The 19,142-nt window shown below is 40.2% G+C and overlaps 2 protein-coding genes across 4 annotated transcripts; one reads left to right on the top strand and one right to left on the bottom strand.

Annotated features, from left to right (window-relative positions):
* Positions 1-264: 264 nt before the first annotated feature.
* LOC135344715 (aldehyde dehydrogenase, dimeric NADP-preferring-like) lies at positions 265-6,197 on the bottom strand. The gene is made up of 11 exons (XM_064541954.1): positions 6,016-6,197; positions 4,865-5,008; positions 4,547-4,778; positions 4,108-4,193; positions 3,810-3,973; positions 3,490-3,667; positions 3,366-3,418; positions 3,079-3,282; positions 1,182-1,297; positions 723-858; positions 265-584 (listed from the first exon to the last, which is right to left on the bottom strand). The coding sequence occupies exons 1-11, from the start codon at positions 6,067-6,069 to the stop codon at positions 368-370; spliced, it is 1,584 nt and encodes a 527-aa protein (XP_064398024.1). The 5' UTR covers positions 6,070-6,197; the 3' UTR covers positions 265-367.
* Positions 6,198-6,226: 29 nt separating this feature from the next.
* LOC135344707 (myosin-4-like) lies at positions 6,227-19,072 on the top strand. 3 transcript variants are annotated; one of them, XM_064541942.1, is made up of 30 exons: positions 6,227-6,464; positions 6,515-6,625; positions 7,524-7,678; positions 7,786-7,996; positions 8,178-8,252; positions 8,583-8,641; positions 8,700-8,817; positions 8,886-9,121; positions 9,412-9,679; positions 10,161-10,343; positions 10,719-10,807; positions 10,996-11,065; positions 11,243-11,306; positions 13,201-13,247; positions 13,353-13,400; positions 13,519-13,590; positions 14,281-14,352; positions 14,409-14,492; positions 14,569-14,631; positions 16,916-17,002; positions 17,059-17,118; positions 17,345-17,431; positions 17,562-17,662; positions 17,745-17,811; positions 17,939-17,991; positions 18,045-18,102; positions 18,369-18,440; positions 18,556-18,618; positions 18,685-18,777; positions 18,868-19,072. In XM_064541942.1, the coding sequence occupies exons 1-30, from the start codon at positions 6,285-6,287 to the stop codon at positions 18,943-18,945; spliced, it is 3,024 nt and encodes a 1,007-aa protein (XP_064398012.1). In that variant the 5' UTR covers positions 6,227-6,284; the 3' UTR covers positions 18,946-19,072. The 3 variants fall into 3 exon arrangements, 2 of the variants coding, with proteins under 2 accessions (XP_064398012.1, XP_064398013.1); XM_064541943.1 differs by having other exon boundaries at positions 6,539-6,625; XR_010397509.1 differs by lacking the exons at positions 18,685-18,777; positions 18,868-19,072 and adding an exon at positions 18,212-18,322.
* The last annotated feature ends 70 nt before the right edge of the window (positions 19,073-19,142 follow it).

Consider the following 19,142-nt stretch of genomic DNA (forward strand, 5'->3'; position numbering starts at 1 on the left):
CCTGGTCATGATAGCTTACTTGATCAGTCACACCCTAAAAGAAAATTATTCTGCCTATAGGCTATAATATGACAGACATGCACCATGCATGCAGTCAAATATATTACGTGTAGGCAATGTGTAGGGTTAAGGTTATAGTAAGGTGTTCTCTGTAATTCACCAAACATCAATTTAAAGAATGACAACAATCTAGAGTGGTAGGTCACACTGAATCGTTTGTTCTATCCTCAAAATGCACGCTGATGGAGATACGTACACTATATGTAGTGTTGAAAAGTTAATGATGCACCTTCTGCATGACTCAAATACACAGCAATCGCAAAACTTAATGAACAATTAGTAATAATGTATTAAGTACATTGTCACGTTAATTTTTCTCGTTGGATTCTTGCTTCTTTTGAACAGTATCGGCAGTAGACCTGCTATCCCCTTCAGACTGCCTCAGTGGTTGCCTGTACCTCGGCCTTCCAAAAACTGATCTGGTAAGCAGGTTGGCCAAGTGAAGCACTCGTGAAACCCCTCCCTCGGTCTGCAGGCGTTGAGCATCAGTAAGTTTGTCTTCCGAGTATGGAGGGTATCGAATACTGCAGGCAAAGACGCACATCCCATGTATACAACACAGGTAAAATTACAAGTAGAGCTAGCTAGTACTCATTTTCATAGACATTACGATATTAAATTATAATACCAAGACAAACACCCTTAATTTCGAGGGGACTTACTTGTTGAGTCCTTCAAGAGTAGCCCTCGTTGAAGTGGACAACACAGGTTTGCAATGTGTGAAGGTGTGAAAGGAGAATTTGCCGTGATAGGCGCCAAAGCCACTAGCGCCTACTCCTCCGAATGGTAGACTGGTCACTGGAACACAAAGAACAATTTTACGTAGTGCTATATGAGTGATATTAACTAATGCTGTTTATGCGAGCGGTTATACCATTATAATTATTATATAGCATTTTTTGTATCGCCCAATTTATTTGAGACTCATTGAAATCGCGGCGTTTAGTCGGATCAATATACATAATCGTTGTGGAGCCTTAAAATTGGAGAAAACGTTACTCGCTCATAATTATAATTACTATGTTTCTAGCACTTTGGTATATAATAATTATGCTACACTATTATGAGCATATGCCTTAGTCTGACTTCAAGATAATCACACTGCACAATTAATGCTATACCTGAGCAATGCAGCATGGTGTCATTATGAGTGATTCCTCCACAGCTCACTTGCTGGGTGACTGCCTGTACCATATCCTGACTGCTTGTGAACAGATACAGTGCAAGCGCCTTCTCCCTGTGCGAAAATTATGGGCAATTAACAAAATGCCAATTAACTATGCGTAAAGTGTGTATAATATTTAAACTGTTTATATTAAGCCACTCGAATCCAAATTTGATTTTTGGTTAAGAAACTTGTGCTAGCGGAGGGTAGATTTAAGAATTATACATTATCCCTTTACATGCATGGCAATTTTTGGTAGTAGAAATTATACAACAACGAAGGAGTGTGCGATCAACTTTGTCGATGTTGATATTAAGGTAACATAATTATGCTGAGCTGTTCGAGTAGTGTAATAAAAAAGGGGTGATAATTACAGCTAAACAGCATCTCTAGAATAGAGTAGTACATACTTTCAGCATGGATAGCCATAGAACGTTTTCAGAGACGACATAGCAAGCCATTTGCATGCACATAAGCACTACAAGTCTACAGTGCTTGCTAATTAAGCAGCTTCTATAAAGGTCACACATAGATCCCTCGAGGCTGGCAGCTAGCAAGGCACTGACCGACCGTTAGTGTGCAGAAAACTCTTACCACGGCAGCTATAAAGACATATCCAGAAGCTACCTTGTTAACCATGCATGCATGCATGCACATACATGTACAGTTGAGTCCTGAACTCTGATCATCTGAAATCTCGAGTATCCGGATGAAAAATTCAACCAAATTTAATGATATTCATAGCAAACATCTACCAACACATGCGCATTAAGTGTTCATGTGGGAAGCTGTATGCGTTGCTGACTAGCAGAAGCAGCTAAACGCATAGCCTCGATCCCAGGCCGCTCTTCCTCGAAGAGAGGGCCTGGTATCAACTGTTTGCGCATGCGACACATAATCCCCAGAAACTTGGGACTCCTAATATCATCGTATAATGCTCAGTAAAACAATGACGTCACAACGAACGGAAGTGGATTGAAGAGAGTGGACAGAAGTATGATTGTGAAGGTTTCTAGCCCGTGTGATAGCATTCTAATAGCTACCCTTAGCCTGCTATGTTAACAAAGGACTCACAGCCTGCAACAGTGTGGATGACAATCGTCTAAACGGAGGGAAGGCTGACAATAGCCTATATGGACAGGCCACGCCCATCTGACACTAACCTTGGTGAAAGTCTACATGTAGACTCTCTCTGAAGAAATAGCTGCTGTAACCAAACGTACAGCTCTGTCTCTAGCTAGCTAGCTATATTATAGCTCTGTGTATGTAGTATTCTTTGTGTGTATATGTTATTCAGGATATTTTTCGGATAAAATTTCAGTTTAATGGAAACATTACGGGGAAATTATCCAATAATTTTGCGCATGCGCAAACAGTCAGTAGCAGGCCTCCTTCTTGAGGCCTTGTGAAGGAGGCTACTAAACGCACCTATTTAACAGTATAGCTTAATTGCTACCTTGTTCTGTCCACTGATGCATTATGGCCAAGACTAGTACATTTGTAGGAGCTCTGGACATCGTTTACTGATTTAGCATGCTACTTGGATTATTTATGGGTGTGGCTCATTGATGAGTCATTCTGGTATCCGAATATTTCAGCCATCCGGATGAGGTGGAGACACCAAGTGTTTGGATTATTGAGGCTCAACTGAACATGATGCACATTCCAATGAGATCAAAAATCAAAGCGCATGTTCCAGCAAGCTAGGAATTTCAGGGTGTAATTATGATATGCAATAATTATGTTAGAGTCCACATTAACTATACAGTACTTAGGTCATTCTCAAGGCCAATTAACATGCTTTACAATGTCATTGTATATAATTATGAATTATGTCAAACAGCGCTAGTTACCTGCTGTTAATGAATTCAATTGCCTTCTGGACATTTTCCACGAGTATGACAGGCAAAAGAGGACCAAATACTTCTTCTGACATTATGGAGTCATCTCCTGTGACATTCGTCAAGATTGTCGGAGAGATGTATCTTTCCTGTGCATCACAGTCTCCCCCGTAATACACATTGTTCCTCATAGAGTCCATGTGTGCACAGATTCGACTGTATGGTACAAAAAATAACTTTACATGTATAGTAATAATTATAACCACGTTATAGTAAGAACCAGAATATAGGTGACATACTCAAATGCTCGCTTGTTGATAATTCGACCATAGTCTTGGGACTCTTTTGGGTTCTGTGGTAAACAACAAACTAAATCATGTGGCACGTACGTTAAACACACATGCATGCATATCAACAACTCACTTTTCCAAAGAATTCTATGATTGCATTCTTGAGGTTCTCGGCAAGCCTTTCTTGAATATCAGCAGAGCAAAGGACATAGTCCGGAGCAACACATGACTGGCCACTATTGAGACACTTGCCCCACATAATGCGTCTAGCAGCCACCTCCAGGTCGGCATCATCAGCGACAATGCAAGGGCTAACAAAATGAGTGGTAGTGTTGGTGTTCGTATAAATATTATGCATTCATATACGCAACGTATGTACCTCAGGTGTGTACTAGAAGGTCAAGTATATATGCATGCATGAGCTAGTCAACAGCAGCAAACAGCGCAACTCACCTCTTCCCTCCTAACTCCAGTGTTAGCGGGGTCAGGAATTCAGCAGCACTCCTCATCACAAGTTTTCCCACTGCCGTGCTCCCAGTGAAAAAAATGTAGTCAAACCTCTGAGCACACACTTCCTTGGCGACCTCTAAGCCCCCAGTAACCACACTGTAACACTCCTACACGTAAAGGGTCAGTAATAACATTGACATAACGATTCACATGCATTGACAATACCATTAGCATAATGTCATACTGCATGGTGACCAGATTGAGAACAATAATTATAATTAGTCATGTGTACATCCTTCACCTTATCCAAATATGACGGAATCAGTTCAGCCAATAGGTTCGATGTTGCAACAGCAATTTCAGGCAGCTTTAGCACACAAGCATTTCCTGTACCGGTAAGAAAAACGAAACAATCGCAATGCACACTATTTAGTGGAAATTATAACCATAATTATTGTAACGCGTACATGCATGTATATATAAAGAAACCAGACGACTATTACGGCACAGTCTTGGGTAATTATTCATTTCCCTGCATGCTTCCCTGCTCAAAGAATGTCTGCTATAATTATATAATTTTTATTACATTTCCAAAATAATTGTCTTATTGCGTATCACTACGAGCACATGAGTATTACTCAATAGATATTTGAGGTTAGTATTATACGCAGTTGTAGACACTATAATTATGTGTATAATTAATATGTTATTAGGTACATCAAGAACCTATATGTACGTACCTGCAGCAATTGCACCGGTCAAAGGCATCAGAGACAGCATGAGAGGGTAGTTCCAGGGAGATATGATAAGTACCACACCATAAGGCTCTGGCATTAGGTATGCTGAATTAAACCTGTTCAGCAAATCTTTTTCTACATGCTCAGGTGCCATCCACGTTCGCAAGTTGCTGAGTGTATGATCAATATCGGTTGTAATCTGATTAACTTCCGTCATCATTGTCTCTTGATGGGGCTGCAAAGGGGACGGGCAAAAGTTGAACCAGCTTTAGAGCTATTACATTTATATGTTAAAGTGCTACCACACGCAATTATAGTGACCTTATGAAGATCAGTCCACAGAGCATTAAGCAGCTTGACCAAATTTTCATTGACTAATCGTCTTAGGTTCGTCAACTGCTCCAATCGATACTCCAAAGGAAAAGTTCTTCTTGACCGAAACCCTTGTCGGGCATTATCAACCACCTACATGTACAAACCATACACACTTTCATGCAATCTGCAGGATATGATAGAAAATGGCAAGTCAAAAAGATCTAGTCTCGTGCATCTACAAATAGTCGGTGCATGCATGGGCACTGCTTGAGACTAAAATGGCATCAAAATTAATAACTAATACTACAACTTTACAAATCCAGGAGATCCGACAATAAATTCTACTGACAACTTGAGCTGGCAAGAAAGAACCAAAGTGATCTAGTATGTCAATCCTAGGAATTTAAGATGTTTGTATTGTTTGTATAGTCAAGCCCCTCTTTGAGGCGCAAAGCCCAGTATGGGTTTGTATGTGTGTGTGTATAATAATTATGTGTGTGACTGCTTTATCTGCTGAATGGTTGCAACACAAGTGCGTGTGATTGACAGCAGCGCAAAAAGGTGCTTATTGTAGCACAGCATGTGGTCGTTTGTACTCCGGTCTGCACATGAGCACAGTCTGCGCAGACAACCAAGCCTAATCCCATAGAAAGGTATGACCTTACGGAAAACACACCTCAACACATTATGGTAGCCGGTGTTATTAGCGTACAAGTATTTAGGGACACACCTACATGTAAGTTGGATTTTGACCTTGCTGTGTAGAAATTTTGTATCAAATGAAGGTGAGTGTGAAATTTAAATTATTACTTATTAAGTACTGGTGCGCGGAGCATAATTATAGTAACACTCACTGAGCACAGATGCTCATCTGTTTTACGTTCTCGGCCTCGTGAGTACAATAATTGCCCAGTCTGGACAAATGAGGTTCTGGATATGGATATAAACAAATAATCGAGGTTCTACTGAACTAGTACTTTATAATAGCTCTGCACGTACACCAGGACGTGAATCAACTGGTCAGTTGTGCAAGTTTCCAACAGTGGTCCTTCCTTGATGACGAGTTCAAGTGTAATATGACAGTTTATATAAATACAAGATATTATAATTTAATACGATACTGGGGGTTTTGTAACTGTGACCTGGTAAAGCCTCACCTCTTTCACAGAACCAACATGTGTCTCAACAAGAGAGATTTCAGATTGCGCCATTGAAAGCTCAGTATTGACAGTGCAGTGTGCTAGTGAGCGAGCTAGTGAGTGCCTGTTTATAGTCGAGTCTTGTCTTGCTTATTTTGTAATAGATCTACATAATTATGTCTAGTAACACTAGGTAGGGACTGGGAGTGGTCTATGTTTTGTGGGTTTGGCTTCGGGGGGAATCTGAAGTGGCAAGTTCAAAGAAGTAGATCTAGCACCTCAAATCTATGAGCAGCTGCAGTACAGTATATTTGAATGGTGTTTGTTCCACTGGCATGGCTCGACGTCAAAGTCATTACAAAGTCTCTTCTACGTACACAGACAATAGTGACTCAACATGTTCGGAAATTGAGTTAAAGAGTGGAAGAGGAATGTCAAGTGATAGAAGACAGTACCTTCATCATCAGGTACGCTATCTATACGTACGTGGACCATTACATTTTGTTTTTAACAACAGATCCAACCGCCTTCCTGCATTCAGGTTGATGATTTGTGTGACGACCTTTCTAAAGGCAACTGCACAATGTTGGAAAATGAACGACTGATGTCCCACTTTCAGGAAAACTCTGTAAGGATGCACTTCCAAATTGTTTTTACGCATAATGTCATTATGGGACCGGGAGGAGATTCCCTTAGACCTTTTTGCTGTTCTTGACGTTGTGACTGGTTAAGTCTAGTATGTAACCGATCTCCGTTTTTGGCTGGTTTATGTAACGCTACGGAGATGGGGGGGGGATAATTAATGACGTTTTCATTATCATGGAAGTGCCCCCTAAGGCAACCGACGAAAGGTGTTATTTTCGAGCGATAAAGATTTGAAGTACACGTACATTAAGTGTTATTCTGAAGTGAGGGAGGGGCTGCTGCTAAGGGGTTGGTAGAATGCTCAAGACTGATTTTTCATTATAGCCTGGAAAATAGTAGTTTCATCAGGCCTACATAATTATGTTTGTACTGACTCCTGTACACATTCATCCAGGATTTTAAGTTTGGGGAGAAGTAAAAAAAAAAACTGCACGCGCTAGCGCGAAAAATTGGAGGCCACGCCCACTTCCGGTCACCACACACCCTATATTGTTTGTTGTTGTTGCCTATAGCGATGTACTCCTGGCAATGTGCATTGATAGGCAACTCTATATAACTTGGTATGCTGGTTTGAAATTGTGAACCGTTTCCATAGAACACTATAGAAACCACAAAAGCAATGGATAGATTTGTGGTAATACTATAGGTGATGGATGACCAAGCATGTAGCAAAAGACCGTGTCTAGATAATAGTACCCGGCCCTCTCTCTCTCTCCCTCTCTCTCTCTCTCTCTCTCTCTCTCCCTCCCTCTCTCTCTCTCTCTCTCTCTCCCTCTCTCCCCTTCTTCCTCTCTCTCCTCCTATTTTCCCCTCTCTTTTGGGGGGGAAGCTTCCCCCCCCCACTAGATGAAACCCTGATTATTATGTATTGTCTGTTGCAGTTGAGAAAAGACTTGGATCAGTCGAGAGAGCTCTTGCGTCAAAGCAGCATGCCACATATTCCCTATCAGTCTGAACATCATTCGCCTACTTTATGCAATTGTTACCAGCAAAGCATATCAAATGATGTTGAGAGGGAAAGACTGGCTCGTGAGAGGTATGTCTATATTTAGTAGTCTCTTTTGAGAGATAGTAGGCTAATGAACTCCACCATTCTCTAGTGCATAGTTATGTAACTAAACATTTGACTGTGTTTCTTGCTAGATCTGACACAGAGAAGTTGCGTATGATGGACCTACTCAACACATCTTTGTCACGATCCACTGCTGCAAGCATTGCAGACCCTCTGTTGCAGGGAATCTCCTCAGACGTAATGTGCCTCAAGAGTGAAGTGATGGAAGCTCAGCTGGGAGTGAACAAGAGTAAAGCCACCACTGCCAGCATGGAGTCCAGAATCAGGAATATAGAGAAGAAGGTACATGTAAAAAACGATGTGTACACTGCCAAATACATGTACATGCATGTACATGTACGTACAGCATCAGCAAGGTTGCAGCAACCAGAGTACATACTGCTATGACTCTATTAGGTTGATATCTGTCTGCATTATTGTCACTAAGACCTGGTTTTCATCCACCATGTACATGCACATGTAGGTTGAAGAAGCCTCATCTCACGGCATCAATGCAAGGCAGTTAAATGAAGTTGCTGAAGAAATTAGGACGATCAAGGTTTGTGCACTGCATGCACATGTACCGGTTTAGCACTGAAATGCATGTACTCTGGGCCTACTGTTAGCCTCGTCCCTGGCTGATTTTGTAGAACGGAAAGTGAAAATACGGCCTGGTATTGGGTGTGATTGGGAACCGAAAACAAAGTAGAGATTTTGCTCATTAGTTGTTGTTTCCTGTTTGTTGACAGGGTTATTGTTCTTGCAAAATCTCTGCTTACGCCCAGATACAATCACTACCAGGCACTTTCCGTTCTATTAAACAAAAATCCACCTGAGGGCAAGGCTAGTACTCCGATTGCATACTAATGTTTATGCTCTTTAAATTTAGGATGACTTAGAGAGGAGTGATGCTAATCAAAAAACGCTGAAATTACAGACATTAGAGAGGTGTGTGAGTACTTATAATTATCAACACTTAATTGTCAGCATTATAATGTACGTGCAGTGAGTTGGGCAATGAACGTGATCGCCACTCAGTCAGTCGTCTGGAAGTGGAGAGGCTCTCTAATGATCTTTACAGACTGGGAGAAGAGCTAAAGAACACTCAGCAGAATAAAAGAAAGGTTAATTCACTGCATGAAGTGTGTGCTTGACTTCAGCTCACACAACAGTGTCCTGGTCTTGACTGCAGGTTGCTTGTTGTCTGAAAGCCACAAGTCACAAACTTGATTCTTCAATGTCAAGTAAAGAAATTCTAATGGGGGAAATTCAAGATGTGAGGCACCAGCTCACACTTAGTGAGGAAGCAAGGCTGCTTTGTGAATCAAAAAATGGATCACTTATGGATAAGCTTAGTAAGCAAGAGATGGGGCAACACCTCTTCAAAGAGAAACTTCAAAGAGTTGAGAATAGGATTCAAAATAATGAGTATGTTGCTACCATGATTATTGCTTACACAAACAGTTGTATAATACCGTAAATAGTTTAGCGGGTATATTTCGAAGGTATAAAGTTTGCGGTTTTTGCTGATTAAGCATGTACTACAAATATTTATGCCCACAAATTTAATATCGCATGCATGCATGCTGCAAAAGGCTACATGTACTAATCCGCAAAAACCTTTCGAACGGTCTATATAATTATACAGTTTAAATATATTAACAGCATATACAGTAATATTTGGTATTATAACGAATTGTTGTGTGTTCCATGATCAGGGAAGAGCGAAGTATGATGGCTGCAAAAATTGAAGAGCTCGGCTCCCTACTAGCCTCATCACAGGCTGCTGAATCTCAGTGGAGGGACTGTTGTGACCGTCTCGAGGCACAAATACTAGAAATGTCAAGTCACAGTGAGATGCTGGCTAGTGTGAGAAGACAGCTGATGGATGTGGAGGAAGAGTGCTCTCGAATGATGCAAAAGCTCGGTCACCTTACGGGGGAGCAAGAGGCTGCTCATCAAGAGAGGACAACTCTTCTAAGCAAGGTACATGTACAGGCCTATACATCTTATTATAGTTTTAACCCAAATGTGCATTCATTTCATATGTGTCTAGGGTTAGAGTTATGATGTCGAAATGCAACACAATTGGTCTTAAACCTGGCAATTGGAACTAGTTATAAACATCGGGGTGCATGGTGTACATTGCACTCAGCCCTCAGGGCTTCGCCCTCGTGCTTCAAATATACACCATACAATACCTCATTGTAAAAATGCATGTAGACTATATCATTAAATCCCTTAAGGCTTTGTGGTCAGTGCAGAATATGACATTCAGTCCATTTTGCTGCACATAGCAACAGCATAGCAACAGGATATAATACAAAGCAAATACCTCTTCTATATAATTATAACACTCTAATACCTGAACGAAGCAAAACACGACGTGAGGCATTAGCACAGCACAGCTTACATCACTCGTTATTGTACAGTAACTACATGTACATTGTGCATTTTTCTTATAAAGATCTCCGAGCTTGAGAGTACTGTCTGTCAGAGTGAAGGGGAGTGCTCTCGTTTAAGGGAGGAGGCCCAGGGGCTGTCAGCTCAGTTACAGGCCTCACATCAGGAGAAGTCAGTGGTAGTAGAGCAAGGAGGAGAGGGCCTGGACAGAATTAAATCACTTCAAGAGCAAAACAAGCAGTTGAACGTGAGATGTTCCTTATTTACACGTGCATATTTATATGACTTAATTACAATTGTACTTGTGCACATTTTTACATTTGCACTGTTCGTATATACTGCATAGCGCGAAATTTTCGAGGCACTTATATTTCGTGGATTGACCTCTAAAAGCATTTTCGTTGCACAATGTTTGCGGAAGCCACGCCTTTAAATCTTTGCCCGTTATAGCAGGTAATTCTAATTAAAGAACAGTATTCGTGGACTTACTTTTCATGTAGGATTGCTACCCACGAAATCCGCAAAAATTAAGCCCCTCGAAAATTTCGCGCTATACGGTAGTACACACTAATATAATAGTACTAATCTACATGTACATTGTATAATCATACTTCTGTAATAGATACAAATATCAGAGCTTGAAAGTAGGGCTGAGCAACAGTTGCTGACATGTCTTAATGAGCAAGCTGCTAACAGTCAAATGCTTCAAAAGTGAGCTTCTTACTGTGTATCTGTTGTTCTCTGTACCTAAATTCTAAGCTCTATAAATTATACATTGGCATACGTAGACTTCAGTTGTCATATCCACACGTACATGTACATACTTACATGTATACAACGTACTGTACTTGTATTTCTGAAAATAATATGCACTGCAATAACTTTTCTTGTGCTGGTAGGTACAAAGCCAGGTGTAAAAAACTGTTACAAGAGAGGGTGAGATTTGGAGAAGATTTTGTAAGACTAAAGGTAATTAATTAATGTACATACATTTACATGTACATACACACTGTACATGCACGTACACTACTGTATGTAAATAGTGCAACTACTGTAGTGTACAAATCGAATACATGTAGCTTGACGCAATGTGTTAATTTGATACTAATTCTTATGTATTAGTAATTGTCATACTCCTCCCCACAGAATGACTGTAAATGTAAAGAACTAGAAGATCAACTCATCCAATGCCAGGCATATATTGAAGCAGGTACAAAGTTACGACTTAAGTCTTGGCTGATGCTTACATACGCCATAATTATTAACCCGAGGCGCGTGGGCGGCCACGGGTTATAGTAGTCGTTTGGTTTGTTTGTTTGTTTGTTTGTTTGTTTGTTTGTGACAGGTGAATCTACTCACCTGGATGCCACAGCACTGCGTTTACAGCATGGATAGCCTTCATACAACAAGTTATTAATTTTAATAGTGGCAGAATTTCATGTTAAACCGTCGTTGTCAAATAAAAACGAGCAAAAGCTAAGAAGCTTGTGACTGGGTCTGCTTACCTGGATGCTCTAGCACTGCGTTTACAGCATGGGTAGCCTCCACACAACAAGTCAGTACTTCTAATAGTGGCAGCTTTCGGTGTTAAAGCTTCGTTGTCTAATAAAAGCGAGCAAAATGTAGCTTGAACAGAACTTGCACATGCGTTACTTATAACTGAAGTGATCCTGTACCAGGTCCAGAAACAATGGAACAGGGTCACTAAAGTAGAAAGCTGTATATACCAGGAACAATATTGGAACAGGGTCACTAAAGCAGAAAGCTTGCTTTAGCTGACTGGGATCCATGCAGGACCTGGAGCCATACTTCTCTGAGACTCCATGCTTCTTTGCTGTGATCCTAATCCACAGTGCATATATTTATAGTACTACTACCTGTTCTCAAATGTTTCAGCATGCCTCCAGTCTGGTTTAGTTTTATTGCTCCTGAGTTGCTGTGCAAGTCATGCATGATGATGATAACAACATCACTATATGCACTGCATTATATCAGTCTTCTGGTTTCTTTATAATCATGTCACCAGCCGAGGGTTTGCACTTTAGTGCTCTAGTTATATTATGTACAGTATGTTAACAGGTCTCCCTGGAAAAACGGTGTGTATGTACATTTGCTTGTGCTGGGTCATTGCATAATCGTGCATAGTTAATTAAATTTCTGGTAGCCTGTGTCAATTTTGTTGGCCGTAGCGTATGGTTATACGTTGTATCAGGAGTGCACTCTTGGTTGTATACACATCACACACGTACATGTACGTACTCAGATATTGTACACTAGTTTCATGTATTTATAGTATCTTGTGTACACCAGCTGTTACAGCACCTGTTATTAACCCGAGGCGCGTGGGCGGCCACGGGTTATAGTAGTCGTTTGGTTTGTTTGTTTGTTTGTGACAGGTGAATCTACTCACCTGGATGCCACAGCACTGCGTTTACAGCATGGATAGCCTTCATACAACAAGTTATTAATTTTAATAGTGGCAGAATTTCATGTTAAACCTTTGTTGTCAAATAAAAACGAGCAAAAGCTAAGAAGCTTGTGACTGGGTCTGCTTACCTGGATGCTCTAGCACTGCGTTTACAGCATGGGTAGCCTCCACACAACAAGTCAGTACTTTTAATAGTGGCAGCTTTCGGTGTTAAAGCTTTGTTGTCTAATAAAAGCGAGCAAAATGTAGCTTGAACAGAACTTGCACATGCGTTACTTATAACTGAAGTGATCCTGTACCCGGTCTAGAAACAATGGAACAGGGTCACTAAAGTAGAAAGCTGTATATACCAGGAAGAATGGAACAGGGTCACCAAAGTAGAAAGCTTGCTTTAGCTGACTGGGATCCATGCAGGACCTGGAGCCATACTTCTCTGAGACTCCAGGCTTCTTTGCTGTGATCCTAATCCACAGTGCATATATCTATAGTACTACTACCTGTTCTCAAATGTTTCAGCATGCCTCCAGTCTGGTTTAGTTTTATTGCTCCTGAGTTGCTGTGCAAGTCATGCATGATGATAACAACATCACTATATGCAGTCTTCTGGTTTCTTTATAATCATGTCACCAGCCGAGGGTTTGCACTTTAGTGCTCTAGTTTTACTATTCTTTTGTAGATCGTGATGGATCGCTAATGCTGAAGCATGAAAATAATGGCCTGAAGGTATTGTTTTGTTTATGTTACATGTAGAATTTACCATGCGTACATGCACTTATCAGTGTAAAGAAGTACTTATTGATTGCATGTGTAACTTTTGTATTTCTTCAGTCCAAATGTCTTGCAAGTTGCAAAAAATTGAAGCAACTCTCTGATAAAGTAAGTATAATTATACCTAAAATGCATGGTTGTACAGTATGTAGGACAGTGTTATACACGTTGCGTCAAGCTACATGTATTGTAAAAGTTTACATTTTCACTTGGTATATATGTACAGTGTCAAACGCTGGAATCATTGAGTGCAGAGCTTCAAGCAAGTGAAGAATCACAAATGCACTCAAAAGTGAAGGTGTGTGTTAGTAAGTACATGTACGTACTAACACAATTATTACATACATGTATGTAGTCTAGAGTTACTTAGTTCATTGTCGTTCCCATTGTTGGTATCCATATAAGAATGTACGTAGGCGGGTTTGTACAGTATTCTGTGTGTCATACCTTGTCGTGCTGACTTAATTAATAGTACAATAGTTCTGGTCAGCAAGCCAAGAAGCTTTTAGTAACCTCTCGTAGCGTACATTCAAGTATTCAATCCACAACCACATTTTTGTTTTCGTACTTAATTATTTCATATGCACATACTATAATTATAGCGGGAAATTTTCGCTATTTGGCTCCAGATCCCTCAGCAGAAATGTTTGTAGGTTCTAATATTCGCATTTCAATGCCAAGAAACCACACCCACTAATAGAAATACCAGTGTATGGGAGTTTTTCCAGTTTTAATTTTCGCATTAACTGCTCTGCCTTCGAAAAAAGCGAAATGATGTACGTTACACCCCACGAAAACTTCCCGCTATAATAATGATAATTAATGTACGTGCCATATTTGAATGGCAGTATTGAAACGCAAATGGAGATAATGATTTTCCTTTGATCGAGTACTCTCAACTTCATAACTATAATTATCGTTTAGCATGTTCATGCTTCTGCTGAAAATTACAAGACCCAATTATGTATATTCCTTCACTTGTCCGTAGTGCGAAGAAGAACTTTGTGCCCTTCAAGCTTATAATGAATCACTGATGCTCAAAAACACTTCACTTCAGCAGGTACGTCCATGTACAGTGTGTGCATCGAACTATTGTCACTATTTCCATTTTCACAGAAATTGTGTAAAGTGATTGGCGAAGCTAGTACACTGAGTAAGCAGTTGGAGACTGTCAGAGCTGAGAATATGAAAATCAGTAAGGTTCGCACAATAACCTCGCAAGCAATACTGATAACAGTACTCTTAATTGTCATTGTTATCTGTTGTCTGCCTACAGAACTTCACTGCTGAAAATTCTGTACTTTCTAAGAAACAAAATAAGTTGACACAATTGTGTAAGGTGAGTATAATGCATGTGTATGTACATTTAGTCATATTCACGTATTATTACACATGGTATCGTATCAGAGGAGGGAGGACACGATTAACCTTTAGCTCTAATTAGCTAATTATCACGACCTTTTAATTACATTCTTTGAACGATTCATCTTTTCTTTCTTTATAACCTCTACATATTAGGACACACAAAACAGTACTGTAGTATGAGTGACAGGCAATTCTTGCAGGCACAGAACAAACCATACAAATAAAGGGGTGCTAGAAGCTGAGACTGTTAGTGTCATTGATGTTCTTCATGTTGGAGACACTCTGAACTAAACAATTCCATGTTGCAGCTTTATCACAGAGACAGGAGTGCCTGGGGTGCTCCTCATAGGGATCCAGTCCTGGAGAAGGATCAAGAGTGCTTCTCACAGAGACAAGATCAGAGTGCCTGGGATGCTTCTCACACGGATCTTAGAGATAAGAGTACTTGAGGTGCTTCTTATAGGGGTCCTATTACCTTCAGGTCCTGACAACTTGGCCATAGGGGTACCTCCAGTAGGAGAAAAGGCTTACTTTGCTCTAGCTCTTATGTCCAATATGTAGACGTTATAAAGAAAGAAAAGATGAATTGTTCAAAGAATGTCATTAAAAGGTCGCGATAATTAGCTAATTAGAGCTAAGGTTAATCGTGTCCTCCCTCCTCTGGTATCGTATCGTAAAATTTAAGATTGATCTACAAAATTCAATCAGCTAATTTGTTTGTAGTAGTGAAGTTTGCTTCCTGCAGCTGAGCAGAATAAGCTTCCTGGGCTATCATTACATACATGTATGTAAAAGTTCTCCAGCAATAACCTTCAAGCACTCTGGGATTTAGACTTTTTATCACAAACAAATTAAGCATAACAGCAATAATAATTTTTTTTTTCCAGAGCAGTGGCCTCTTTCCCAGGGAACAAGGCTAATCAATCTGCTAGATAGCGCATTTTCCAAACAGATTGCTTCTGTCTGGCATTGAGATTATTATCAGCAATACTCCTTGTATGAAGTGGTTGTGGCTACAGTAGTGATTTGGCAGAATGCCTTTGTGCATGTACTGTCTGGTGCCAAGCCTACCAGTAGGTTCGCAAGTTCACTCTCTCGTGGATTGCAGTGGTAGAGTTTTTATGAAGTAAATGTATTTTGGAATGCAGCCATAACAATAGTTTTATAAAATGCAGGACAATTTAATAGTGTCTGCATGGTGCTAAAACAACTACATGTACGAATGTTGGACTAAATAGTACTATGAGTCAGCTTAGATAGATAAACCACTTGAATGTGGAATCCCGCCATCTGTACTTACAGATAGGAAATTGTGGACAATGGAACAGAAAGACTAGAAGCTACGTGTAGATAACAATTTAAAGTAGCTAGCTTTGTGATTGTAACATTGTTGCTTGCACACTGTGTTAAGCGTTATGGCGTAGCTAATCTTGTTTTTCAATTTAATTACCAGGAGGGGGGCGAAACTATAGCCAGGGGCGAGCGCCCTACCCCTAAATAAAGCCCTGCAAGTGATTACACAGTACGCCGTACATGTACATTGATCATAGCACCATTTATAGTTAATCCTAGCCTTGATTGTACCTGGGCGTGGTTATCGCGATCGTATAGGTGTTACATTCTAACCTAGCCTCCTTCACAAGGCCTCAAAAAGGAGGCCTGCTACTGACTGTTTGCGCATGCGCAAAATTATTGGATAATTTCCCCGTAATGTTTGTTAACATAGCAGGCTAAATGTAGCTATTAGAATGCTATCACACGGGCTAGAAACCTTCACAATCGCACTTCTGTCCACTCTCTTCAATCCACTTCCGTTCGTTGTGACGTCATTGTTTTACTGAGTATTATACGATGATATCCGGAGTCCCCAGTTTCAGGGGATTATGTGGCGCATGCGCAAACAGTTGATACCAGGCCCTCTCTTCAAGGAAGAGCGGCTGGGATCGAGGCTAATTCTAACCGTGCATCCATATAATTATATATACAATGTACGTCATATTTTTCTGTTCAGTTTTCAGTTCAGCTTCATTAGAACAAAATTGGGCTGGGTGACGAGGCTAACATTACACATGTACTGTTAAGACTTCATTGATATATGCAACTCTGACACCTCAGTTCCTAGGAATGCACCAGAAACGATATCCAACAGTCTAAAATCAATTTCTTGGCCTCCTGACCTCCCTGGATAGGCGTCCTTACAGTAGCAATATTATTTAATTTTGGTACTCATTTCCTTGTGTTTGTATCTACATGTATAGAGCCTCAAGACCGAGGTTGCATCTCTTCAGAGCGAGTGTTCTCAACTAAGAAGTAACAAAAATAAGAATGCTACAAAGTTGCAAAAGGTATGAAATTATGTCACGTACGTGCATACACAATTCATTGCTTTACATTACTCTAGGTTGAGCAAGCATGTCAGTTCAGAGAGAAAGAGCTGCATCAAGAAATGGAAACGTTAAAGGTACTTGTATTTTGTGGGCTATTACATGTATTTCATATGCAGGTGTGTTTAGATTCAATCTGGGTGGTTCCAGAAAAGTGATGTACTGTATACATAATTATGTTTAACTTAATTGGTACTCGCAAACATTGCATTTATAGTTGAGCTATATAATTTATCTTGTTGTAAAATTTGAACAAATTGGCATCTCAATGGAATGTGTGTCTGTGCTGTTGTTGTTGTGCAGGTGTCTCTGCAGGTGGAGCTAGACAGCTTGGTTCATGAGCACAACAGAGTAGTATCTAATTTAAAGCAGGAGATTACCCAACTCCAGGTACTTTGCATATTTATTTTATGGCCTATACTTTTGCAGTAGTTAAGTAAAGCATGGATCTGTGAAGAATGTAAGCAGTGGGTATAGGGTTCAGTTTGGTATAATAACAATTAATTTTATTACTTCTTAGGTAAGACTATCAGATGAGCAGTCAACTGTGAGAGCAGTAAGGCTGCAGCAGAGAAAGGCTCTGGAGGGCCAGCAGAGATTAGTGGAGGAAGACCTTTCAAGGTACATGTACAGTGTACGTATAGGTTCAGTCATACATATTGCACTTATAAAATGTCAAACACACCTTTTACTCTTCTTCCAGGTCACTGAAAGACTCTGAGAGAGTCAAACACAAGTACTCCAAGACAAAGAAATATCTTCAAGACAAAGTACAAAACCATATAGTGCACTAAGCCTGTACATTTTGCTGCGTTACAGTAACATACATGTGCATACGTACATTTGTGCCTGTGTATAGTTAGTGTAGCACTACATTCTGTGTTCTTTATGCTTCAGGTTTTTCAGCTGCAAAGAAGGCTGGATGACACCAAGTGTGAAGAAACACTGAGGTAAGTGTATGGCATGGTTTGATTACACTTACAAATGATGTGCTTTATCTCAGACTTGATTATCGTTCCCCATATCAAGACAGTCTGGCCACTGCAACGGAGGACCATAATGTAAAAATATTTTGTTTGCTTGCTTACGTACCTACCTACTGTACATGCTAATAAAGCATGTACCGATTAAGTGTCAATTGGTCATAACAGCGTGTACATATACGTACAGTGTGCTATATGTCATTGAGTGTTGAGTGGGTGCAACTCAGCTTTGACCAATTTGTATAGCAGAGCTACATTCCAATTACTTCTGTCAGAGGCATGTTTGAAGTCATTGTATGTAAGTGAGTAGATTTGCACACCATCAATTACTGTTGTTCTTGCAGGAACTTTTAAAGGCACTTTCCATTGAAGTAGATATTGTTGTGAGGAAACTGAGTGCAAGGGTGGACATCCCAGTGAGTGCTTACACCCACTATTATTACAGTCAACAAATTGTATACGCTTGTTTGGACTGAGCAATACATTTACGTGTGTCTGTGTATAACCTTATTCTGAACCCAATGCTTGCAGGAATTTCTGACCATGCCTGCGGATACTGGCAGTGACACCAAGGCGTTGTTTGCAGAGCTTCTGGTAAGACCAATCATCATTCCTACATGTAGCTGTGTGTGTATAATTACACCATGTTTCTTGTATTAGACAAAAACTCAGTGGTTAAAAAAGGAGGTGGTGCAATTGCTTGCCCATGAAGAGCAGCTGTGTGTTTTGTTGGATAGGAAGCAGTGCAACAAAGTTCGTTTTGCTTCAAATATGCATTCGTACAAACGTGCATGCATGTTTATTCTTTAAGAGAGGTAATTTAAGCAATTTATTTTGCATTAGGTTGGGAATGCCAATCGTCTCTGTGACAGTAGCCACTCAATCAGTAGAAAAAGTAGCTTGCAGTTGGAACACTTATAGTCACAATCTAGCATCGTTTATATTCAGGAAACACTTTTATCCACATTGTACATTGCTCATTGCTCAAGCAGACACACTGATCTCTTAATCTATACCAGTCGTGTTACACTGTCATGTGTTTTCTTTGGCTTGCCAAGTGTGTTACTCTTGTTGCACAGTGATTACTGTTATTTGTGCGTATTCGTTTTGAAAGCCAG

The sequence above is a fragment of the Halichondria panicea genome, chromosome 12 (genome assembly GCF_963675165.1).
Source record: "Halichondria panicea chromosome 12, odHalPani1.1, whole genome shotgun sequence".
Taxonomy (NCBI): Eukaryota; Metazoa; Porifera; class Demospongiae; order Suberitida; family Halichondriidae; genus Halichondria; species Halichondria panicea.